Consider the following 26,488-nt stretch of genomic DNA (forward strand, 5'->3'; position numbering starts at 1 on the left):
AGCTAAAATGATGGGCTGGCAGCTGCAAAATAATTCCCCAGTTTTTCAGTAACTTAGTGTGATTGGGGTCTGGAATCCTTTCTCTCAAAGGTAGAAAAGGCCTTCTCCCTTTAGGCAGCATTTGAGGACCTTGGAATCAATCCCTGTGAACAGGAAGACCTTTAGAGAAAAATCCTTTACAGTAAGCATCAGGGCAGTGACAAAGAGAGAAAATCAATCCTCACTAAAGTGATGAAGGCAGGTTTCATGGAGGAGACAGAACTTGTAATGGGCAATGAAGGGTTGGTGAGATTTGAGCAGGCAAGGAGGGAAAATCATTCCAAGTTCAGGTAATAACTTGAGCCAAGGTCTAGGGACAGGAATGAATGTAGTACAAGGCTTGGAAGAGCAAGAAGCTTTCCTGCACTGGGGAGTTTGGGCTGTGGGAGAGGAATTAAGATGGCTACATGAGAGAGAGCCTTGAATTTCTACATTTGAAAAGTTGAGAATGAATCTGATGGGCAATTGGGAGCATTTTTCAAGGGGCAATCATGAAGAATGTGGTTTTATAGGACAGGTCTGGCTGTACAATGCAGGAAGGACTGCACAGGGGAGACAAGAGACAGGAAGAAAGTTAGGAAATTATTGTATTAGTCCAGGCAGGAAATGGTTCTGTCTGGCTAAGGTGATGGCATCAGAAATGGAGAAGATATAGATCCTAGAAATACCAAGAAATAAGGATGCATTGAAGTTGGGAACTAATTGGATATAAGAAAGAGAAAGGAGCCACCTGGTCCAGATCCATCCAAAGATGGTAGCATCATGGACAGAATTGAGGAACCTAAAGTGGGTTAGTTTAGAAGTGAGGATGCTAAATTTGTTTTGAGACTGAATATGAGAGGAAAAAGAGGGAAGGAAAACTGAAGGGTAAAAGAATATTCAAGGAAAGGAGAACCCATTTCTTCCAAGAAGAATTCTGTCTTCTCTATGAGAGAGGTCTTTACAAGTCTAAAAATTAAAAGACAGACCCGAAAGCCTTTATGTGTGTTTACTCCTAGCTCCCCTCTTAGCTGTGTGACCTTTAACAGATCACTCAACCTCTCTGAATCTCAGTTTCCTCATTCTTAAGAAGGCAATGACAGTAGTATCTACCTTAGATGTTATCATAAGGATTCAATTCAATAATCTATGTGAAGTCCTTAGCATGGTGCCTAGAACTCAATATATGTTAGCTTGTTGTTACTGATATTTAGTATTTCTCAAATCCTTCCTTTTTGTGCTTCAGGGACTTTTGAAGCCTTGTAATTAAAACAATGGAGATTGAATCAATAGAACTTGCCAGAGAAAGGGCAGGTTCTAGAATAACTCCAAGGTCTGGCATCTCGGGTGCCATAAGGGAAACACACAGACTTCTAGAAAGAATGTTATTTCCCAGATAGTCATTTTTATGGTTCATGGGTTCAATATATATGCTTGGTATTGAATTTAGGGACGTTAATTATACTAAGGATAATTTGCAGATATTTTATTCATGTTCAAGGTGAACTCATGCATTTATCCTTTCATAGACCAAATCTTTTTGAACCCCATAGGAACAGCATGTTTGTCAAACCAACAGTTCCATCCAGCCAGTGTTCTGATGCTAACATCATCAACAATTATTTTGTGGGTGAGCATCTCAACCCAAGGACCTCCTCTAAATATTTTCTGGGCTAACCACTTGTAGCTATTCTCTGAGCGGAGGGAGGAGGAGACTGAGCAGGGAGTAGGTTGACAAAACATCTTCACAAATGTTTTTGCTATGTACAAAGAATGCCAAAGGGCAGAGTTTGGGATAATGGATTAATTCTTTGTCCATTCCCCCAACATTGGACAAGTTACTTAACTATGGTTTATGTATACTTTTCTGACTATAAGGTGAAGATAAGAATGCTTAGATAAAAATCAAAAATTAACTGAAGATGCTTGTTGAAGGAAACAATGTGAGCACAAAATATTGTTATTAACAGTTAGTGAGAGATTATTCCAGCAGTACTCCTGCTTCAGAAAACTCCATTAGAGACCTGGGGGAGACAAGTGATTCTTAGCTCACTTCAAAACACTCATCTCTTCCACCCCTAACCTCTTCTGCACTTATTGTCTGTATCACACAACTAAAACTTTGTTTGTGTACAGTTTTGGTCTCTAATTTGTCATCTTTGGTCACCTTGTCTCTTTAAATATATCTCCACTCTTCGCTAGACCTCTAGTGAGGTATTTGATGAATACCTCTTCACTCATAAAATGCATCCACAACTCAGCAAGGGCAAATATAGACTAAGGTATCTGACAGTCTCTGAACCTAGTTCCTTTTCATACTAAGAGTTTTGGAGGTGTGTGTTAGTTTCGGCATGTAGTTACTGAGCACCTACTATATCACAGGCACAACTGTGGGTGCGCAAGAAACAGTATGAACAAACCATGCAAATCCCTGTCCTGTTGGGGCTTATGTTCAGTGGGGGAAGGGGGGAGGAGCCGACAAGAACCAAAGTAAGTAAATTATCTACAATATTAGAAAGTGATGAGTGCTGTGAAGAGCAATAAAGCAGCGTTGAGGACTAGGGAGCAGGAAGGGGAAGATGCAACTGGAAGTCTTCTGGGTGGGGAAGGCCTCACTAAGAAGGTGACATTTGAGCAAAAACTTGAAGGAGGTGAGGGAGTGGGCCATGTGGAAATCTAGGGGCGGGCTGTTTAGGCAGAGGGAACAGCAAGTGCAAAGACCCTGAGATAGGAGAGTGTCCCCAGAGCACAAGGAACAGCAAGAAGACTGGGAGAGGATAACTGGGGGAAGGAAAGACAAGAGGACCAGTTCAAGTAGGGCCTTGCAGGCTGTTGTAAAGCCTTTATGGGGAGTCTTTGGAGGATTTTAGGCAGAGGAGTGATATGATCTGACCTGCCTTTTCAAAGGATCACTATGATGGGACTAGACTCTCTGTGTGGGGAGGGTGGGCAGTGGTAGCAGGGAGGCCATTTATTTAGCTACTGTAGTAAAAAAAGACAGTGGCTGAGGCCAGGGTGGTAGCAGTAGAATGATAAATGGACAGTGTCTAGATATGTCTGATGTCCAGCTGATGGAATTTGCTGACAGCTTGAATATGAGGGGGGGAAAAAAGGAGTTCAGTGACTTCAGGGTTAGTGGCCAAGCAGTGGAAAGATAGAATTGCCATTAATGAGATAGAAGACTTGCAGATGGAATAATTTTGAGGGGAATATCAGGAGTTCAGTTTGGGGTATGTTGACATTGAGATTTCTGTTAGATGTTCAAGTGAAGATATTGAAGAGGCAGCTGAATACCAGAGTCTGGGAGGGAAGGAATTCCAGTTGGAGGTATACCCAGGAAATAGTGGAGATGCTGAGCATGATAATACTCATGACCTGGACACAGGGAGTTTCTAACCAAGAGTCTATCTACTTCTTATTAAACCCAGATTATTTTACTTAAAACTCTTGTATAAACAACAAATTATATTAATTAACTATATTGCAAGCTTTTTGTACCCAGAGATTGTCTTACCTTTATAAACATAGGGCCCAACTTATCAAGTATTTGTTAATGAATAAATAGGTACTTCTAAGTCGTCAGAAATACCTTGGAAAGAAGTTTAAAAGAAATCTTTCAGGGATTAGGTAATATGTAAGTCAGTATAACAGATGCTAAGTGCCTGTTCCAGGCAGTGTGGGTGCACACTGTGGTGATAGGAAAAACAAGAAAGGAGCCCTCAGGGAACTCATCAGCTAGTGGGAGGGGAAAATCCTCAAGCACATATGACAGAACAAAGGATAGTAAGACCTGAAGAGAAGTAAGAATAAAATCCAGTGGGCAATCAAAAAAGGTTTCAAGAAGAAGGTGGCATTTGAGCTGAAACTTGGGAGATGGGCATGGCTTCAGAAAGGGAAAAAGGCCCTTGAACGGCAGGTGGTTCGTTTTAGGTGGAGCATGATAGAGGGAGATGTAAGAAATGTCTGAAGTCCTGGCCTTCATTCTTGAAAATTATTTTGAGTATAGAATTGAGAATGTTTCCCTTTTAGTACTTGAAAGACGTCACCCCACTATCTTCTCACTTGCCTGTTTGCAATGAGAAGCCTGCTGTTCTTGTCTTTGTTCCTCTCTGTGGGTTGTGTCTTTTCTTCCTCTGGCTGCTCCTAAGATTTACCTTTTACTGAATGTTTTAAGCAGTTTTATTATTATATGCCTTAGTGTCATTTTCTTCATGTTTCTTTTGCTTGTGTTTTGCTGAGCTTATTGGAAATGTAGGTTTATAGTTCTCATTAAAATTGGGAAATTTTCTGCCATTATTTCTTCAGATATTTTTCTGCCCACCCTGCCAGCCAGGGACTCTAATTACACATGTATTGGGCTACTTTAAGTTTTTCCACAGCTCACTGATGACCTGTTTGCTTTTTAAGTCTTTTTTCTCCATGTGTTCCATTTTGTCTAGTTTCTATTGTTATGTCTTCAAATTCATTAATCTTTCTTCTGCTCTTAGTCCCACTCAGTGTACTTTTCACTTCAGACATTCTAACTTTCATTTCTATAAATTGGAATTGGGTGTTTTTAAATATTTTTTAATTTGCTATTTAACATGTTCAGTCTTCCCTCTAGCTTCTTTTTTTTTTGTGTGTGGTACGCAGTCCTCTCACTGTTGTGGCCTCTCCAGTTGCAGAGCACAGGCTCCGGATGCGCAGGCTCAGTGGCCATGGCTCACAGGCCCAGCCGCTCTGCGGCATGTGGGATCTTCCCGGACCGGGGCACGAACCCATGTCCCCTGCACTGGCAGGCGGACTCTCAACCACTGCGCCACCAGGGAAGCCCGCCTCTAGCTTCTTGAATGTTCTCTTTCCTGCTGAGGAATGAAGAATTCATTCATTCACAGCTTACTGTGTGGAAAGCTATTGGCTATGTGTTGAGGTTATAAAAATAAACAAGATATATACTTCCCCTTCCCGAAGTGCTTACAGTTAGTGGGGAACAAACAAGTAACCAGGCGATGACAAGAGTGCCCTGATGGGAGAAGTGAGGGATGCTGTGGGGGAGATAAGAACATCTCCAACCTGAGGTGGGGAAGAAAGACTTTTGGGAAAGCGACATCAGAGCTACCGCTAGAATGATACACGAAGTGTGAGAATGACTAGGAGTTTTGCAACTTTTTTCTGATTGTTAATGTTTCCATATTATAGTAACTTGGAAAATACAGAAAGATATAAAAACTCTAATTTTAAAAGTGGTTTGCACATCAATAAGTTAACAAAGCATGGTGACTTATGGAGAAATTACCCTGTGATCCTTTCTGGTTTTTTTTTTTTTTTAATTGCTGAAGAATCATCAGGAGAAGAACAAAAAGAGCCCCACCTCGTTAGTCAGGACTCTGTTCTCAAGGTCTGAGTTCTTAGGGAGTTTTCTGGGAGAGGAAAACAGAGAGAGAGAGAGAGACTGCAGGAACTGAAAGACGCTGGAACAAGCCCTTGTTTTTGATGGTACAGGGTAGAACTTCTCAAAGTGTGGGTGGGGGTCATCTTCATCAAAGAGACCTGGGAGCATCTGTTTAAAAATGCTGATGTCTGGGCTACATTCTGGATCTGCTGAGTCAGAATCAGTGGAGGTTGAGTCTGGAAATCTGTATGTAGATTACACTCTAGGTGATTCTAATACATCCTAAATTGGAGAATCATTGGCCAGATCAGGTGGGAGAAGATATTAGAGGCTTGGTAGTTTGATGTTTAAAAGAGGAGGGCCCAGGAGAGGGTTCAAGGTGGCAGCATAGGAAGATCCTGAACTCACCTCCACCCACAGACACAATAAATCTACAACTACATATGGAATAATTCGCTCTAAAAAGGACATGAAAACTGGATGAACAGAGTCTCCAGAACAAAAGGTAAAAGGACAACATCAAGGCGAACAAGAGAAACAGAAATATGGTCATGCCAAGGAAAAAAACCACACCCTAGCCATGGAAATCCACAATCGGGAAGGATCACAAAGGCAGAGTTTTTTCTGAGGAGCAAGGGATTTGAGCTCCACATGAGGCACCCCAGCCCTTAGATCATGCACAGGAGAGATGAGCACCCAAAACACCTGGCTTTGAAAACCAACAGGAAATATGTCCAGGAAAATTATGGAACTCCAGAGAACAGAAAACCACAGCTTAAAGAGCTCATGCACAGACTCACTCAACCTGAAAATCAGTGCAAAAACACCAGATTGAAAGTGCCTGGACCATAGGTGAGGGGGACCCACTTACTAATCTTGAAGTATCTGCCAAAGAGGCAGGAACCAGTTGGGACACTACCCTGGGACTGAGACACTGACGAGAGCCATTTTTGTGATCTCAGGCTGCCTTGCTAATACTGGCACTGGAGGGCACCATTTTGGAAATCTCTATATAACCTGTTAGCATCAATGGGCATGCCCCACCAAGAGCCCTGCCTACCCCTGTGCCTTGGCCAGGCCTTACAGCCAGCTGTGCAATAACTCATCCACCAGTGCATGGAAGCCACCGTGGCAGCCACACAGCCATTTCAAGGACTAGCCCCACCCACCAGCATACAACAGCCACCACAACGAGGCTGCACAACCATTCATGGGGCCAGCTCCACCCACCAATGTACCACAGGAGTAGCTACAACCTGGACACAACAGGAGGGCACATGCAGCCCACATAGGGGACACCCCTGATTACTGGCACTGGTGGCCAGGTGGGATTGCACTTCTGAGCCTCACAGGACATCTCCCACATAAGGCCACTTCTTCAAGACTGGGAAAGGTAGCTGATACATAGAAACAAACACAGAAAATTAGGCAAAATGAGGAGACAGAGGAATATGTTCCAATTAAAAGAACAAGGCAAAACCTCAAAATAGGAACTAAGTGAAATGGAGATAAGCAATATACCTGATTAAGTGTTCATAATAATGATCATAAAGATGCTCACTGAACTCAGGAGAAGAATGGACAAATGCAGTGAGAATTTCACAAAAAGATAGAATATATAAGAAAATACCAAACAGAAGTTGTAAATGAATTGAAAAAAATCCACTAGAGGGGTTCAACAGCAGATTGGATGAGGTAGAAGAAGAAATCAGTGAACTGGAAGACAAAGCAATGGAACTCACCCAAACAGAGCAGCAAAATGAAAAAAATAATTTAAAAAAATGAAGAATACCCTAAGAGAACTTTGGGACAACATCAAGTGGAATAACATTTGCATTATAGGGGTTCCAAAAGGAGAAGAGAGAGAGAAAAGGCCAGAATAATTATTTGAAGAAATTGTGGCTGAAAACTTTCCTAATCTGCAGAAGGAAACAGACATTCAAGACCAGGGAGCCTAGAGAGTTCCAAATAAGATGAACCCAAACAGACACACACTAAGATACATTATGATTAAAATGGTAAAAGTTAAGGATAAAGAGAGAATCTTAAAATCAGCAAGGGAAAAACAACTTGTTAAATACAAGAAGAACCCCATATGACTATCAGCAGATTTTTCAGCAGAAACCTTATGGGCCAGAAGGGAGTGGCATAACATATTCAAAGTGTTGAAAGGAAAAAGCTTCCAATCAAGAATTCTCTACCAAGCAAGGCGATCATTCAGAATTGAAGGAAAAATTGAGTTTTCCAGTTAAGCAAAAGCTAAAGACATTCACCACCACTAAACTGGCTCTATAAGAAATATTAAAGGGACTTCTTTAAGCTGAAAAAATGGCACTAATTAATTATATGAAAACGTATGAAAGTAAAAGATTTCACTGGAAAAAGTAAATATTATATGAAGCTGGTGGATAATCACCTATAAAGCAACCAGGAATGTTAAAAATACAAAAGTAGTAAAATTAACTACAATTAAAATAATTAGTTAAGGGATACATAAAATTAAAAGATTTAAAATGTCTCATCACAAGTATAAATGTGGAGGGGTGTAAAAATATAAAGTTTTGGAATGTGTTCACATTTAAGTTGCTACCAACTTGGAACAGACTGCTAACTTACATAGGATGTTGTATGTGAACCTCATGGTAACCACAGGGGAAAAACTTATAGTAAATACCCAAAAGAAAATGAGAAATGAATTGAAATATACCGCTAAAGAAAACCACCAAAACACAAGGATAGAAAGAGAAGAAGAAAGGAACAAATAGGAACCACAAAAACAGCCAGAAAACAATTAACAAAATGGCAATAAGTAAATACCTATCAATAATTACTTTAAATGTAGATGGAATAAATTTTCCAATCAAAAGACAAAGTAGCTGAATGGATTGAAAAAAACAAACAAACAAGACTCATCTATAAACTGCCTACAAGAGACTCACTTCAGAAGCAAGTACACACACACACTACTATATTTAAAAAGGATAATCAACAAGGACCTACTGTATAGCACAGGGAACTCTGCTTAATGTTATGTGGCAGCCTGGATGGGAGGGGAGTCTGGGGGAGAATGGATATGTGTATGTGTATGTCTGAGTTGCTTTGCTGTGCATCTGAAACTATCACAACATTATTAATTGGCTACACTCCAGCATAAAATAAAAAGTTAAAAAAAAGTGCAACAAAAAAAGAAGAAGAAGAGGTAAGATTTTTGAAAAAAAAAAAAAAACAGAAGAAGAAGTAAGTATGCACACAGACCAAAGTTGAAGGATGGAAAAAATATTCTATGTAAATGGAAAAGAAAAGAAAGCTGGAGTAGATATATCAGACAAAATAGGCATTAAACAAAGACTGTAATAAAAGACAAAGAAGGGCATTAGATAATGATAAAGGGGTCAATCCAGTAAGAAGATGTAACATTTATAAATGTATATGCACCCAACAGAGGAGCGCCAAGATATATAAAGCAAATAGTAATGGACTTAAAGGGAGAAATTAAAAGCAATATAATAATAGTAGGGAACTATAACACCCCATTTACATCAATGGATAAACCATACAGAAATAAAATCAATAAGGAAACAGCAGACTTAAATGACACATTAAACCAGATGTATTTTATTTTTTAACATCTTTATTGTAATTGCTTCACAATATTGTGCTAGTTTATGCTGTACAGCAAAGTGAATCAGCCACATGCACACATACATCCCCATATCTCCTCCCTCGTGTGTCTCCCTCCCACCCTCCCTATCCCACCCCTCTAAGCACCGAGCTGATCTCCCTGTGCCATGCAGCTGCCTCCCACCAGCTATCCACTTCACATTTTAGACTAGATATATTTTAATACAATAGATGCAGAAAAAGCATTTGTCAAAATTCAACATCCATTAATGATAAAAAACTCTCAACAAAGTAGGTATAAAAGGAACATACCTCAGCATAATAAAGGCCATATGTGACAGACCCACAACTAACATCACACTCAACAACAAAAAGCTGAAAACTTTTCCTCTAAGATCATAAACAAGACAAGGATGCCCACTCTAACCACTGTTGCTCAACATAATATTGGAAGTTCTAGCCATAGAAACTTGGCAAGAAAAATTAATAAAAGGTATACAAATAGGAAAGGAAGAAGTAAAAACTGTCACTATTTCCAGATGACATGATAATATACATAGAAAACCCTAGACTCTATCAAAAAATTGTTGGAACTAATAAATGAATTCAGAACAGTAGCAGGATACAAAATCAATATATAAAAATCTGTAGTGGGAATTCCCTGGCAGTCCAGTGGTTAGGATTCTGCGCTTCCACTGCAGGAGGCCCAGGTTCGATCCCTGGTCAGGAAACTAAGATCCCTCAGAGCTGCTTGGTGTGGGCAAAAAAAAAAAAAAAAAAATCTGTGACATATCTATACACTAAGAACAAACTATCCGAAAGAGAAATTAAGAAAACAAACCCATTAGCAATGCAAACCCAAATCAAAAAGAATAAAATACCTAGGAATAAAATTAACCAAGGAGGGGCTTCCCTGGTGGTGCAGTGGTTTAGAATCTGCCTGCCAATGCAGGGGACACGGGTTGGAGCCCTGGTCCAGGAAGATCCCACATGCCATGGAGCAACTAAGCCCATGTACCACAACTACTGAGCCTGCACTCTAGAGCCCATGAGCCACAACTACTGAAGTCCGTGCACTTAGAGCCCGTGCTCCTCTGCAAGAGAAGCCACCACAATAAGAAGCCTGTGCACCACAACGAAGAGTAGCCCCCACTTGCCACAACTAGAGAAAGCCTGGGTGCAGCAACAAAGACCCAACACAACCAAAAATAAATATAAATAAAATAAATAAATTTATATTAAAAAATTAACCAAGGAGGTAAAAGACCTATATGTTGAAAACTACAAGACATTAATGAAAGAAATTGAAGGAGTCATAAATAAGTGGAAAGATATTCTGTGCTCATGGATTGCAATAATTAATATTGTTAAAGTGTCCAAACTACCCAAAGCAATCTACAGATTCAACGCAATCACTATCAAAATGTCAATGGCAAATTTCACAGAACTTAAACAAATAATTCTAAAATTTGTACAGAACTACAAAAGACCCTGAATAGCCAAAATAATCTTGATAAAGAAGAACAAAGCTGGGGAAGTATCACATTCCCTGATTTCAAACTAAACTATACTATACTATACTATACTATACTATACTATACTATACTATACTATACTGATACTGGCACAAAAACTGACACATAGATCAGTGGAACAGAATTAAGAACTAAGAAATTAACCTACACATATATGGACAATTAATATATGACAAAGGAGCAGTAGAGAACATACAATGGAGAAAGACAGTCTCTTCAGTAAATATTGTTGTGAAAACTGGACAGCCATATGCCAAAAGAAAAAAAGGAAGAAAGAAACTAGACCACTATCTTACACCATACACAAAAATTAACTCAAAATAGATTAAAGACTTGAAAGAAAGACCTGAAACCATAACCATTACTAGAAGAAAACATAGGCAGTAACCTGATTGACGTCAGTCTTAGCTATGTTTTTGTGGATCTTACTCCAAAGGCAAGGGCAACAAAAGCAAAAATAAACAAATGGGACCAAATCAAACTAAAAAGCTTCTGCACAGCAAAGGGAACCATCAACAAAACGAAGAACAATCTACTGAATGGTAGAAGTTATTTGCAAATCATATATCCGATAAGGGGTTATTTTCCAAAATATATTTAAAAACTCCTACATCAACAACAACAAAAACCTGATTCAAGAAATGGACAGAGGATCTGAATAGACATTTTTCCAAAGAAGATATAGAGAAGGCCAACAGGCACATGAAAAAAATGTTCAACATCACTAGTTATCAGGGAAATACAAATCAAAACCACAATGAGATATCACCTCACACCTGTTAGAATGGCTATTATTGAAAATACAGGTAATAATAAATATTGGGGAGGATGTGGAGAAAAGGGAACCCTTATGCACTATTGGTGGGACTGTAAATTGGTGCAGCCACTATGGAAATTAGTATGGAGATTCATCAAAAAATTAAAAATATAACTACCATATGACCCAGCTATTCCGCTTCTGGGTATTTACCCGAAGAACACAAAAGCACTAATTTGAAAAGATATATGCACCCTTTTGTTCATTGCAGCATTATTTACAATAGCCAAGATATGGAAACAACCTAAGTGCCCATCGATGAATGAATGGATAAAGAAGATGGAATGGAATACTATTCAGCCATAAAACATAATGTAGTCATGCCATTTGTGATAACATAGATGGACCTTGAGAGTATTATACTAAGTGAAATTAGATGGAGAAAGACAGATACCATATGATTTCACTCAAGTGTGAAATCTTAAACAAAAAACCCAAGAAACAAAATAAAACAAACTCATAGATACAGAGAAGAGATTAGTGATTACCAGAGGCGAAGGAGGTTGGAGGGTTGGGTGAAAGTAGTCAACTGTGTGTTGATGGATGGTAACTAGACTTATGGTAGTCTACTCTACTGTATACAGATGTTGAACTATAATACTGTACACCTGAAACACAAGTTTTTGAAAGGAAGAATTAGTTGAATTGTAGGACACTAAGTAAATAAATAAATAAATAAGCGGGACCCAACCCTGGGACAGGTTGCATCCCTAACATCAGGGAGGGGGCTGCAGGTGTTTGATTACAGCGAGGATGAATTTTTTTTTCATATGTTTATTGGTGATTTGAAATCATTGTGGGAGATTTTTCATGTTTTAACTCATTTTTTAATTTGTTTTTAAAAATTTTTTCTTACTAACAAATACCTTTTATATAGAAAAGCTATTTGCTTTTAGTGTATTACACATGTTGCAATATTTTTCCCTTAGTAATGATTATAACATTTATTGAGAACCTAAAACTTGCCAGGCACTATGCTAAGAGCTTTACATATGTGTGTCAAAAAAGTCCTTATCCTAGTAACAACCTTATGAGGTAGTTGCTATTATTATCATTATTATGATTATTCCCATTTTACAGACAGGTCGCTGAGGCTTAGAGAGCATCCTGCTCAAGGACACAGAGCCAGTGAGTGAAGGAATTGGCACTCAGATCAGACTTAGCTGTATCTGACTCCCAAAACTCATGTTCTTTACACCACACCGTTCAGCCCTGGGTGTTATTTTTTAATTTGGTTTGCTGGGGGTTTTTTTGGTGGGGAGTATTTAAAATTTTCCATTTTCATGTAGTCAAATCTATAAAGTCCTTCATTTATGGGTTCTTCTTTTGCTTTTATGCTTAAAATGTTCTTTCCTACCTCAAGTCTCAAGATCAAATAGTTACCAATATTTTCTCATAGTTACATATAATTTCACTTGAAAGCTGTTCCATTACATTTGCATGTGTTTAAAATACACAGAGATAGAAAGAGCTTTTCCCCTCTAAGAAACAACTCGCCAGAATAAATTGTACAATTGCTGGGCTTGAAAATAGGCAATTCAATACAAAACAACTTCTTAAAGTTGGATTTGAACTTAGTAACCTGATTTTTAGCTGCTACTTTTTCTTATGACTGGGGGAGAACTGTGTCAGGATGAGATGCAGTATAAGTACATAAAACATCATGTTGTCTCCATGTTTGGGTCTATCTCCGACCTGGAGGAAGAAAGGTGTGAGCACAGGAGGTAGTGGGAGAAGGCGTTCTGAGCCTCCTCTGAGAGTGGCCCATCACTCCTGGTTCTGGAGCCGGGTCAGCATGTTAGCGTGAGGAGTCCAGGCTGTCAGCAGCTCCCAACTAAGCAGGCGACAGAAGGAAATGCAAAAGGACAGGCCATTCCTGAGAGGCAGCTGCTTGAACTGCAGACAGGACAAGGCTGAGAACTGGGGCTTGCTGGCACCTGAGGGGCTCCTGGTGGGAGAAGGGAATGGTTTAGGAAGAGAGTTATAATACCAATCAAGGCTTATATTTAATGGGTTAGGGCAATTATCAATTTATATCTGGCTATTTCTATAAATCCTACTCTGTTTTACATTTCGAAGCTAGTAATCAGGCTTTGATTAAAATAGTATGAATTGACGATTTTTTAAAAAGCAGAATCAGCTGATTTACATTCAAATCATGAGAAATCATGTTTATGTAACACTAGTACGAACACCAAAAAGCTGTTTTTATAAGGACTCCTTCATTTACTCCTCACAGCCACTCCCTGGGGTAAGTATTGCCATGAGTCCTGTTTTGTCAAGGGGCTGGGGAGCTAGTAGGGGATCCTGCTCAGCCAACAAGAAGCAAGTCACTCATCTCCCCCATCAGGTCAGACCTAAAGAAGGCCTCCAAGCACAGCCGGGGAAGGAATTACTCCTTCAGGGACTTCTGTCATGCATTTTTAGGTGTCCCCAGGGTTAATAAATGTCACAGGGCTGTTCCCCCAGGCCCTGATCTGAGCTGAAAGTAATCTTGCCGGAGACACTGGGTGAGGGCATTTGCTGGAACTGCCCCTTCCAACTGGGATTGCTGAGGAGGCCTGGGCCCAGCCTGAGCTGCTTCAACTTCTGTGACTCCCCAGCCTTTGTGTGCAAGAGGGCTGGCCAAGGCTGTGGGTGGACTCTAAAGCAATACATGTTAACTGTTTGTTCAGCATTTTATTAGAGAATCCAGGCAATTACTGAGGCAGGGTGAGAAAGAGGGCAATGGGAGGCCGCACCGTCACTAGCAATTCAGTTCAGCCCTTGTAAGCTACTCAGGAAAATAAATGCCTTAGGGACAAGTAGTCTGAGACCCCTGCTCCTTGGAGGGCAGGCTGGTCTTCAACTCCATTCTGATCTACTTAGCAAAGCAGGAAGAGCTGGGGAATACCATGTTTTCCCTATGGCATTGCATTTTCATTGATGTTTGAGACTCCTTTTCATTCAGCACCCCAGTCTCTACCTGGCCAACTCAGCCCTAACCAGGTATTTCTACTCAAGACAGCATGAAGTGTTTCTGTTATTTTCTGTTAGCCATGTATCAGGGACCCTATAGGATAACCCTAGCATCTCCAAGCTCCTATTTTCTAAGGATTAGTGGAGTGTTTGCCAAAAAGTTTATCTTAAGCAAACGGGCACAAAGAGAAACAGGTAACCACATGCTAGATGTTCGGTTCCCATATACTGCTGGTGAAAAAAGGAATAATATCTTTGGTTGAAGAGCACATTCCCCTCCCAATTGATTGAGTAGTCAATAATGAAGTATTTATTGAATATCTACTATGTGCTCAATGCCATTCTAATGCTGGCAAAGGGACCAGATGAGTGAATGCGGTGTACAGGAAGAGTACGTCTCTACCAATAGGAGCCTATCTGGTTGAGGAGCCCGAAAAACATGACAGAGCGTGCCAACAAGCAGCCATGTGGTGATGCTGCTGGGCTGTAAAGGGGGCAGTTAGTGGGAATGGGTGTCTTTGGGGAAGACTCGTTAGGATTTAGCTGGGCTCCGAGGATACCAGTTTCAACTGACAAGAGCACTCGGCCCCAGGCCATTAGTGTGGGATGGCCAGGGTTTGTTCACTTGCGAGAAATGCCTAGACCTTTGGCTGATCTTCCTGTGAAGCTGCAGGAAGAAGGTCGTGACTCAGTATTTCACCCCGTACATAGCAAACCCCACCTTCCTGTTGGGGTTTGCAGATTGTCATCACCACGTCTTGGTCCCAGTGTGAATTCCTGCCTTTCAGAGGGATGAGTCCAGGGTAGCTCACCGCAGCTTCAGACCCCATGAGGACTTCCGCCAATACCTGTGGTCTAAACCTGCAGCAGCTGGGCCACCACATTCATAGCTCAATGTTTTCTAAAGGATCATTTGTGTACACAAAATAACAGCAATTTGCATAATTAAGGAGCACCATAAAGGGTATTCAGTTGTCTAAGAAAATGGAATTTAAGTTACAAAATAGGTCAGATCTGAAAGGTGACTTGGAATTTAAACATTGTTCCCCCCAGCAAACCAGAACCTGTACTTGGGGAACTTCAGAGGAGCCATGACAGGACACATTATTTTAGCAATACATAAACTGGTGATGACAGGCAGGTTTGCTCCCTTACTTTTTCGTGAATCAGTCCTGAGAGTAAAAGGTGAGAGGAAGGGAGTTCAAGAGGGAGGCCAGCCAACCACCTGAGGTTTTGTGTTCTGATGATCAGTGGCAGCACACGGCATTTAGCTCTATTCATTCTGATGAGAAACACTTTTGATTAAACCTTTCTCTTTTGCACAGAAGAGATTTCTTTAAGTTGATGCATAATCAACTGGTAAAAATCTAATATCTTATTCACATTCAAAGTAAACTAAAGCAAAAATTTGCATTTCCTGTTGAATTTCAGACAATTCCTTTTGCAAAGGCTAAATGGTATGAAAAAGTAGATGCGGAGGACTGTTCCAGGATGTTCCAGGACTCTATTCTGGAACCAGCTAGGGGAGGCTGGGCCAGCTACTTCACTTGCTTTCTTTGGACCTCAGCTTTCTTATCCCTCCTCCCCTGACTCTAGGTCTCCAGGTGTCCCTCCCCACTTCCTCCCCTGATTCCTCCTGGGAGCAGAGTTTGAAATCATCTATCTAGTCCAACCCTCTCATTTTACAGATAAGTTAACCCAGACTAGCTTCATTCTATTTGTTTTTTTATTTGGAGGGTTGGCAATTTATGTGGGAAAAAGAAAAATCTTATGACTAATGAACAATTTGAAACTCACTAGACAGCTGTTCTAGTTCATTCTATGTCCATTTGTCTAGAAGCAACAGAGATCTGTCCAGGTTATTCCAAGTGATGGGGGTTATTGTGAAGGCATGATATTTGGATTCCTGGGAAAGCTGGATCATTAGACCCATCTTTTGGCTTCATATAATGCTTGCATGCTCTCTTCTCTCTCTCTGAATTATTAAAAGCATAGCAAAGTAAAATTCACCCATAATCCCAACATATCTTTTAAAACAATACAAACTAAGAAATGAAAATCCCCCTTTTATCTCCTGGTCTCAGTCTCCAGGAGAAAAAAAATCTGTTAATGGTTTGGTTCATGAGCCTTCCAACTTTTCTCTGTGCTTATCCAGACATATCTAAATATTCTTTTTCAACCAAAAAGTTGTATTGTGTTATATGGCTTGGGCTGCACCTTGCTTTTATCACTTAACAGTATGCCAAGGCCATCTTTCCAGATTAGTACATATAGATCTACTTCATTCTTTCTCATCTGTTTAACAAGTGCCTTACTGGTGAACATTTAGATTTTTTGCATGCCTTTGCCATCACAATGTTGCAATAAGCATTCTTGCCCAGATATCCTTGTATAAGCTTCCTGCAAGTGAGATTCCCAGTTCATAGCATTTTCTTTCTCATAGAGGCTGCCAAATTAGTCCCATCTATTTTTAGTTTGAATTAGATCCAGCTCAAGCCATCTGATGCCAGATTAGCAAGAAGTCCATTACTTTTCTTCAGGGGCCCCTTCCTTGCCCATGAATTTCCTAAGATCCCATGAGTCCTACTGATCCAGTGAGACCAGTTCTGTATCCAGAGAGAAAACTGGAAGGTCTGGTCAGGCCACTAATGGGACCCATTTTGGCTGTCTTTTCTCCCATTGCTGCCATATGTTGTCAAAGCTGAAAACAAGTCCCCATGCCTTATAAGGCATGGCAAAGACCAGTGATGATGGCCAGTGTGATTGGAGCAGAGCAATGGGGGAGAGCAGGGGCAGATGGCCTCGACAAGGGGCAGGGCCACCTCCTGGATGGGTCCTGCCTGACACCCCCAGGACAATGAGCTCTAAGACCTCTTCCAGCTTCACCGTTCTCAAATCCTAAATCAAGATCTAGGAAGCCTTGTATACCAAATATGACTCCTTAATTTGACAAGCTAGATTTTGTGACTTTCAATTTTGACTTTTCTTATTTTCTTCCAAACTCTTAATCATTATTATCAGGAAAAAAAAAAGTTTCTGATTTTCTTATGGCCATACCTTTTCATACCATGTTTTACCTTGGTACAATCTTATATAGACCATGTTTGTTAAAAGAATATTCCCGAGTGAAGATTAACACAATTTATCTAAATTAACTTTTAGCATATAAATGAAGCCAAAAGATCAGGGAATGAAAACTCCTTCTTCATCATTTTTTATAGAAGCTGTGCCAACTGCAGACCAGTGATGAGCATAAAAGAGAGAAAGGTTAATTTTCCCTATTGATGCTTCTGTTGTTTCTAACTACTCCTTCTGCTGTGATCCCCCAGGCAACAGATGAAGCATTGTGAAGCCTCTAATGGTCCTCTCAATGGACAATTATACATTTTTTAAGATGATAAATTTTGTAGTGCAGCTGATTGCATTAATTTATGAGTGTGACTAAACACAGTGAATCGAAATTTCTTCTGGTTACGTTAAGATACTCATCAGAGCCATAATAGAAAGTGCAGTAAACCTGGAATCAGGAAACCTGGAGCTGAGCCTGTCTTTTCCAAGAGCAAGCTGTGTGACCGAATAAATGACCTCACCTCGCTAAGCCTCTCTGTTGCTATCTGTACAAAAGGGAGAGTTTCATGGCCCAATATACTTCAGCTCAGGGAGTGGTTGTGTCTGGGAGGGAAGGGTGTGTTTTCTGAGGGGCACCTGGGATGCTCTAAAGCCTTGCTTAGCTGAAGGTGGTGTATACATGTTTGTTTTATTATTCATCTTTAAACTGTTGGCACACCTTTCATATTTTTGTGACATGTATGATATATTTCACAATAAATTTCTAAAGCAGTTGGTAAGCACCTGCTGACACACTTCACAAAAAGTAAATACCGTACAAGTTTCCCTCTGGATCTCCTAGCAAACAAAATAAACCTAGGTAGAAGACAAAACAAATTTTCCCTTCAAACCAAAACATGTTCTTTTTACAAAGAGTTTAATTGAGAGAGAAATCAGCGAAAATTTTGAATAAAACAGAAGGGCCAATCATGCTTAGTATAGCTCCCTCTGACCCTGGCTCTCTACTGCTCCTTACTTGAGGAGGAGTTTTTAGGTTTCAGTTCTCCTTCTTAGGTTTCTCTCCAGAAATATTCTAGAAAGTCAAAGACAAAGAGAGAATCTGGAAAGCAGCAAGAGAGAAGCATAAAGTAGCATTTTCGTATGTACTACTTTTTTTATATAAATGAAAGGACACTATACATACTGTTCTGTACCTTGTATTTTTTCGTTTATCTTGGAGATCTTTCAATATCAGCTTTATGGATTTAAATTTACTCTTTTTCACAGTATTTCCTTATGTGAATATGCTACAATTTCTCTAACCAGACCTCACTGATAATTATTTAGGTTGTTTCTAGTTTTTGCTTTTGCCCACATTTTTGCAACAACCATCTTTGTACTTACATCTTCTCATGCATATATGAGTGTATCTGTAGAATAAATCTCAAAGTGTAATTGATGAGTCAAAATGTAGATCCATTTAAATTTTAGTAGATATTGTCAAAATGCCATCCAAAGAGGCAGTATCCCTTTACATTTCCATCAACACAATATGAGAGTGCTACTTTCCTGACACCCTTGTGAGAAGTGCTCTGTTATTCTTTTTATTAGCAAACCTAAGAAGTAAAAATAGTATTTCATTATTTGATGTTTTTCTTCTACTGTAAGTGAAGATAAGGCACTATTTTTTTTCTTTGAACTTTCTGCCTGGTTCCAATGCCCATTTTCCTTTGTTTTTGTTTTTTTCCCTTTACTTATTGCTTTGTAACAGCTCTTTACATACAAGCCCTTTGCAATTATTTTTCTAAGTTTGTGTTTCTCCTTTGTTATTGTTTGTAATATTTTACCTCTTGCAGAAATTTTTAATTATTAGACAGTTGAATTTATCACATTTTTCCTATATATAGCATGAGGGTTGTTTCTTTCTTAGAAAAGTCTTTCCTACTCTAATACCATTATAAATATTTTTCCCAAGGTTTCCTTCAGTATTTTCACTAGTTTGTTTTTAACTTTGAATTTTTTGATTAATGGGGCTCACTTAACTTGTTTAGTGTAAGGAGTGAAATAGGGATCCATCTTTTTAATTTTTCCGCACATTTCTATCCAGCTGTCTCAACTCCATTTCCCAACTAATAATGTTTCTTCCCACAGTTTTGAAATGCCACATTATTTGGGTCTAAAAATTGCTCTATGTATAAATTTTAAATTCTTGGATGGTAAATTGATAAATTAACTAAGTCATTCGAGGCATATCCAAGGAACCATCAAAAGAGTAGCATAAATAGAGTTTGCTTATCATATGCCGGGCCCTGTTGTAAGAGTATTGCATGTATTCACTCATTTATCCACATAACCATGCTTTAAGTAAGGTAGGTACTGTTAACTCCATTTACAGACAAGGACACTGCAGCACAGAGAGGTTAAGTAATTTTCCCAAGGTCACACTGCTTGTGAATGGCAAAGCCATGATTAGAACACAGTTTGACTTCAGGATTCATGCCTCTATCTGCACTCTCTGCTGCCTCCACAAAACAGAAAACACTTTTGTGTGTGCTTCCTACATGCCAGGCACTGTTCTAAGAGCTTCACATATAACTTTACTAAAGCTTCACAACAATCCTAAGATGTAAGTACTACAAATATCCCATTTTACAGATGAGCAAACTGAGGCAGAGTGGAACTATAGAACAGAAAGGGAGGGGGGAATGGTGTGAGCTGAGGCCGGAGAAGGAGGAATTTTGCTGTATCTTCAGAGCAGCAAGGAGTCACAAAAGTGTTTGAAGCAGGACTAACCTGATCAGATTTGGGTTTTGTGAAGCTCATTAGCAGCAGCGTGGAAAATCCATGGGGAGAGGAGTGTAAAGTGGTGTGTGGGAACCAGGTGTCAGGATGGTACCACAATGCAGTGACCATGTATCCCAGGTGGCCATCCAGTGGCAAGTAGGCATTGTCCACATGGCATGAGAATCACTCCTCTAAGGGCAGTTTCCACATGACAGACATGGAGCTGCCTAACCCTCAAGACAGCTACTCATATAATCTACAATTTCAGAGGAAACCAAAGTGTCAAGGAGTTAAGTACCTCACCCGTACTCACTCAGATAGTTAAGTGTTTGCTTCTGACTGCTAAGCTCACCAGCCCTCTTTATTCAGACCCACAGATTGAGCCCTTCAGACACTGTGGGGGCCAGCCTGGCTGTAGATTTGGTGATTCCTTCCCCATCCTCGGCCTTCTCAGAGTTTGGTAGAAATCAAGGAGATTCTGTTGACAATGTTGATAGATGAGCTGCAGATATAAAAAAAATCTTTAGATCTTTTAAGGGTTTCTTTTCAGTTTTAGGTTAACTTTTCCTCAGACTTCTACATATTCTCCTGAAGTTATTTTGTTAATTTTTATCATTGCTTTCTGCTTGTCTGAATAAAGGGCAAGTTCAGGGTCCACTGCCTACCATACCGCTATTAATGGTTCTCTCTTCCTGCAGATCCGAGTGATGGTGGACCTGTGCAACAGCACCAGGGGTATCTGCCTGACAGGTAGGCTGGCCGAGCACTGACCAAGAGCAGCTTATGCGGGAAACACATATGCTGGCCAAAGGGCTGGGGCAGAATGAACGCCTAGGAACTCCTTAGGTTATAAAAATATATGTTGATTTACTTGTATACCAGATGTTTTCAATGGGCTGAAAATCAATAGTAATATAATTTTGAAAAATAATAATATTTTTGGTATTGCCACAGAAATACAGCCATGGAAAATAACTAGGTCTTGGGTAATTAGAAATATGTGGTACCCTGAACTGAGGTCATTGATGTTTTCCTTATTTCCATTAGTTTTTTAAACGGGAAAAGAAAGGAAAAAGACCTCGCTAAATAGTAGAGAGCTCTTACCAGAAGTAATTATTTCCCTATATCATACATACAGCTTGAATGGGAAGCTCTAGATGCAAACCGCTAATTAGTTAAGAAAATACTTTTTATGAAGAGTGCTTTGTGTGGTGCCTACTATGTGCTGGGTGGGACTGGAGGTTGGTCATACTCTGTCCCCCTCCACGCAGTGAATCAAGGACAAGTAGAAAGGAGGGAGGGAATTAACCTCAAGGCACATCAAGCCTTAGGACCTGGAATGGCTGGTGGATGGGGCAGGGGAAGAGCACAGTGGTCTTTTTTCTTGTTTTCTTTTGGCTGCTCAAGGTCTTAGTTCCCTGACCAGAGATTGAACCCACACCCCCTGTAGTGGAAGCACAGTCTTAACCACTGGACCGCCAGGGAAGTCCCAGGGGAATGGTCTTGATGTGATTATTCCAGAGTCTGAGAGAGACCAGCCTCTTGTCTCAGGGCAGGGACGCCTGCCTCCTGCCCTTCAGAAGCTCATGTGGGGAGCACCTTTGCTGGCCAATGGGCCAGGGACAGAATGAATACCTAGGAACTCTTTAGGTTATGAAAATACATGTTGGTTTGCTTTTACCATATGTTTTTACTGGGCTAAAAACCAATTATAATGTAATTATGAAAAATAATAATATTTTCAATATGGCCATGGAAAATAACTTGATCTTGGGTAATTAGAAATGTGTGGTACCTTGTGCTGAGGCCAGTCACCCAATTCATCACCCTCTGCCCCAGCCAGGCACTAACCAGGCCCAAGGATGGGCCTACGGTGCCTAATTTCAGACACTGCATTTCCTGCCTCTGAGAAGGGGGTGTAGCATTCTGAGGAAACAGAGGGAAATTATTTTTGCATTAAATGTGTATTAGGGAGAGGTCCACATCCAGAGGGCAGAGTGGGAAGACCCTGAGCTCACTCCCTCCCAAAGACACACCGAAACTACAATTACTTATAGAACAACTATCTCTGAGAACCACCTGAAGACTAGCAGAACAGATTTTCTAAACTAAGAATAGAAAGCAAAGGACGCAGTGAGACAGGCAGGAGTGACAGAGACACAGTCTAGTCCAACCCACACCCCCAGTGCAGCAACCCACACACAGGAGGGATGTCACAGCCACAGAGATTCCCCCTGAGGAGCAAGGGCTACAAGCCCCACATCAGGCTCCCCAGCCTGGGAGATCTGTACTGGGAAGACAAGCCCCCATAATGCCTGGCTTTGCAAACCAGTAAGGTTTACGTTTAGGCGAGTGGAAGGGCTGTGGGAGACTGAGACTCTCCTGAGGGGCTTTCACACACATTCATTCACTCTGACTCCCAGCACAGAGGCAGCAGCTTGAAAGTGCTTGGGTCACATGAGAAGGAGACTCACTGATGAATTTTAAGGCGTGTGCTGGAGGGGCAGGGTTCTGGGGATGGAAGCACTGGCAGGCACCATTTCTGTCACTGTCCATCAACCTGACTAACACTGTGTGCCCCACCCTGACTTTCCCCTGAGGACCCACTCCAGCTGGTCCCTCCAAAACACTTTCTGCCCTGCCCCAACCGCTGGGCAGCCCTGGCTGGCACCAGCATCCCTCCAAAGTGGCTCCCACTCCAGGGGGCCAGCCCCGTACCACAGAGCACCCACAATAGTCCCAGACTGGCCTCGAAGTCAGTTGCACTGAGGCCAGTCCCGTGCATCAGCATGCCCACAGCAGTGCTCTGGTGACCAGGGGGGATTGCACCACTGAGCCCCACAGGACACCTTTCACATAAGGCCACTCTTGCAAGACTAGGAGATTTAGCCAACATCCCTAATACATAGAAACAAACACAGAGAGTTAGGCAAAATAAAGAGACAAAGGAATACCTTCCAAATGAAAAAACAAGACAAAACATCAGAAAAGGAACTAAATTAAACAGAGATAAGCAATTTATAAGATAAAGAGCTCAGAGTAATAGTCATAAAGATACCCACTGACTCCAGAGAACAATGGATGAACTCAGTGAGAATTTCAACAAAGAGAAAGAAAATATAAAAAAGAACCAATCAGAACTGAAGGATACAATAATTGAAATGAAAAATACACTAGAATGAATCAATAACAGATTAGAGGATGCAGAACAGATCAGCAATCTGGAAGACAGAATAGTGAAAATCACCTAATCTAAACAGTGAAAAGAAAAAGAATTTTAAACAATGAGATAATTTAAGGGACCTCTGGGTCAAGCAAACATTTGAATTACAGGGGTCCCATAGGAAGAAGAGAGAGAGAGAGAAAGGGACAGAAAGCCTACTTGAAGAAATAATATCTGAAAACTTCCCTAACTTGGCAAAGGAAATAGACATCCAAGTCCAGGAGGCACAGGGAATCCCCAGAAAGATGAACCCAAAGAGGCCCACACCAAGACACATTATAATTAAAGTGTCAAAAGTTAAAGAATCTTATAAGCAGCAATAAAAAACTAGTTATGTACAGGGAACCCCCCATAAGACTATCAGCTGATTTTTCAGCAGAAACTTCATAGCCAGAAGGAACCCCTATGTTCATTGCAGCATTATTTACAATATCCAAAATATGAAAGCAACCTAAGTGCCCATTGATAGATGAATGGCTAAAGAAGATGTGATATATATATACAATGGAATACTACTCAGCCACTAAAAAAGAATGAGGGCTTCCCTGGTGGCTCAGTGGTTGAGAGTCCGCCTGCCGATGCAGGAGACACGGGTTCATGCCCCGGTCCGGGAAGATCCCACATGCCGCGGAGCGGCTGGGCCCGTGAGCCATGGCCGATGAGCCTGCGCGTCCTGAGCCTGTGCTCCGCAACAGGAGAGGCCACAACAGTGAGAGGCCAGCGTACCACAAAAAAAAAAAAAAGAAAAAAAAAAGAATGAGATTTTTCCCATTTGCGGCAAAATGGATGGACCTAGAGGGTAATATGCTAAGTGAAATAAGTCTGACAGAGAAAGACAAATATTGTATGATTTCACTTATATGTGGAAACTAGAAAACAAAACAAATGAACAAACATAAAACAGAAACAGACTCACAGATATAGAGAACAAACAGGGAGGAAAGGGGGGTTAGGGGGTAAGTGAAATAAGTGAGGGAGATTAAGGGGTACAAACTTCCAGTTATAAAATAAATGAGTCATGGGGATGTAGTGTCCAGCATAGGGAATATAGTCAATATTATTGCAGTAACTTTGTACTGTGACAAATTACTAGACTTATGGTGATCAATTTATAATGTATATAAATGTTGAATCACTATGTAGTGTACCTGAAACTAATATAATATTGTAGGTCAACTCTACTTCAATTTAAAAAAGAAAGAAAAAATCCTTTTATGGAGTAAATGCACAGCTCTCATGGACTTTAAAGATAACCACAAGACTTTGAAGCCATCTGAAGCTTGTGTTGGATCTCCTCAGTCTATGGCCCCAGGCTCTGGGGAGGTCCTGGTCACTTCACAGTGCACAGTGTGTGTGCAGTTGTAAGAAACCTCTTCTGCAATATTCTCCCCAGTACCTCTCATTACCTGCTGTGTGTTAGGAGCTCAACTCTGGTTGAGTCTGTTGAATGACTAAACCTGTGATTTATGTAAGTGATTAATAGGAGTGGTGGGCTGGTAAGAAAGATGCTTCTCTGAGGAACTCTGTGTCCAGGTCTGACTCTTGTTCGCTTAGTTTAGCCTCAGAGAGAAAAGCCATAATCCTGTGGCTTCTTAGAAAATGCTAATTGAGTTACTCAAGTCACATTTCAGCCCTCACAGAAAATTAAATATCTTCAGAACAGCTTGATCCTTTATTCTGAAACCCTTGTGGCTTAAGCACCTTTCTTCCATCTCCGGGAGTCCCTTTTCAGCGTTCCCGTGTGTGACAGTAATGAGCGCTAGAGAAATGCTCAAATGGATGGAATTACAGGCACAAAAGCCCTGTTGAGAGGCACAGGAAAAGCCTCTTTCTTTCTGAATTTTATAGTGATAGAATGAGAGCCAAGCTGTTCAGTGAATGTGGGCTGGAGCTATTGAGACCACTTAGGAGAGACTGGCGGGATCGCATCTATGCTGGAAATGGGTTGAGGAGGTTATTCTTTGGCACCTAAAAATGCTTTTCAAATGCCAGCCCCTTCATTTTTCATGATAGCTTGAAATTGGGCCTCCTTTTACACAGAAAGCCCTTCAATTAAAACTTAGGTGTGAAAAGTGCAAGTTGAAAGGCAAGGAGGTACCTAGGGATAGGCCAAGCTGCCTGGATTGGGGGCGGGGAGATGACAGGACCCAGGACTGAATTGGGGAACTTCGGGGAGAGGGGCAGAGAGCCTTGGTCCAGAACTCCCAGAAAATGCCTTCAGGAAGGATTGCCAGGGCAGACCCTGGGCTTGGGGCCTGAGAACAAGATGTAACTCCACACTGGATTCATCTTTAAAAAAGCAGGTGCATGTGACTTGAGGCTAGTCCAGCTGTGACCATGAAACCCCATTCCTGTCCCTTTCCCAGGACTCAGCTGTGGTTGCTCTGGGGACAAAGACAGATGCCGTGTAGTTTTGTGCAGCTGGTGACATCTCAGGTGAATAGTGAGGGCACTTCACTAGCTAGAGTAGTCTGGGGTTTTCGCTAGTGCAGAGTTTGTCAAATGACATGTGGTTTTCTGGATGCATCTTACCCCTGAGCCCAGGTTTCCTTGGGACCCCAGAAGCATATCTTCTGGAAGAGCAGATATCTTGAAGAAGGCAAGTCTTGGGTAATTCTTCACCTCCAGTGGCCTCCACATAGGGGCTTGTTGGAAAATCTCTAAACCATAATATTGCTGAACTGCTTGTTGCAACAGAGTTGCTTGAAATCCACAGTGCCCATTCTCCTTGCAGCCACGAGACTCCAACCCAGTGCTAACACTTCTTATCCTATTTCCAGGCAGACATCAATAGTGGATCACAGTTGCTGCCAAGCATGGCCTTGGGTCTCAGGTCATTCTTTTCTGGTGTTGCAGAAAGTTGTACTAATTGATTAGAATTGGCACTTGAAATAAAAGCTATTTGCTGGAACTTCCCTCGTGGTCCAGTGGTAAAGAATCCGCCTTCCAATGCAGGGGACACGGGTTCGATTCCTGGTCAGGGAACTAAGATGCCACGGGGCAACTAAGTCCACACACCACAACTACTGAGCTCACACGCCTCAACTAGAGAGCCCGCGTGCTGCAAACTACAGAGCCCACGCACTCTGGAACCCACCCGCCACGACTACAGA

General features: G+C 41.0%; 1 protein-coding gene across 4 annotated transcripts in view; it reads left to right on the plus strand.

The window, feature by feature from the left end:
* Positions 1–26,488, plus strand: part of GLDN (gliomedin) — a 111,782-nt gene that overhangs the window by 54,117 nt on the left and 31,177 nt on the right. For all 4 annotated transcript variants that reach the window (XM_079914524.1, XM_079914525.1, XM_079914526.1 and 1 more), the window contains one exon: positions 20,851–20,902. In XM_079914524.1, coding sequence (XP_079770650.1) covers positions 20,860–20,902 — 43 coding nt within the window. In that variant the 5' untranslated portion in view covers positions 20,851–20,859. The remainder of the gene's footprint in view (positions 1–20,850; positions 20,903–26,488) is intronic.

Source organism: Stenella coeruleoalba (genome assembly GCF_951394435.1).
Source record: "Stenella coeruleoalba genome assembly, chromosome: 2".
Taxonomy (NCBI): domain Eukaryota; kingdom Metazoa; phylum Chordata; class Mammalia; order Artiodactyla; family Delphinidae; genus Stenella; species Stenella coeruleoalba.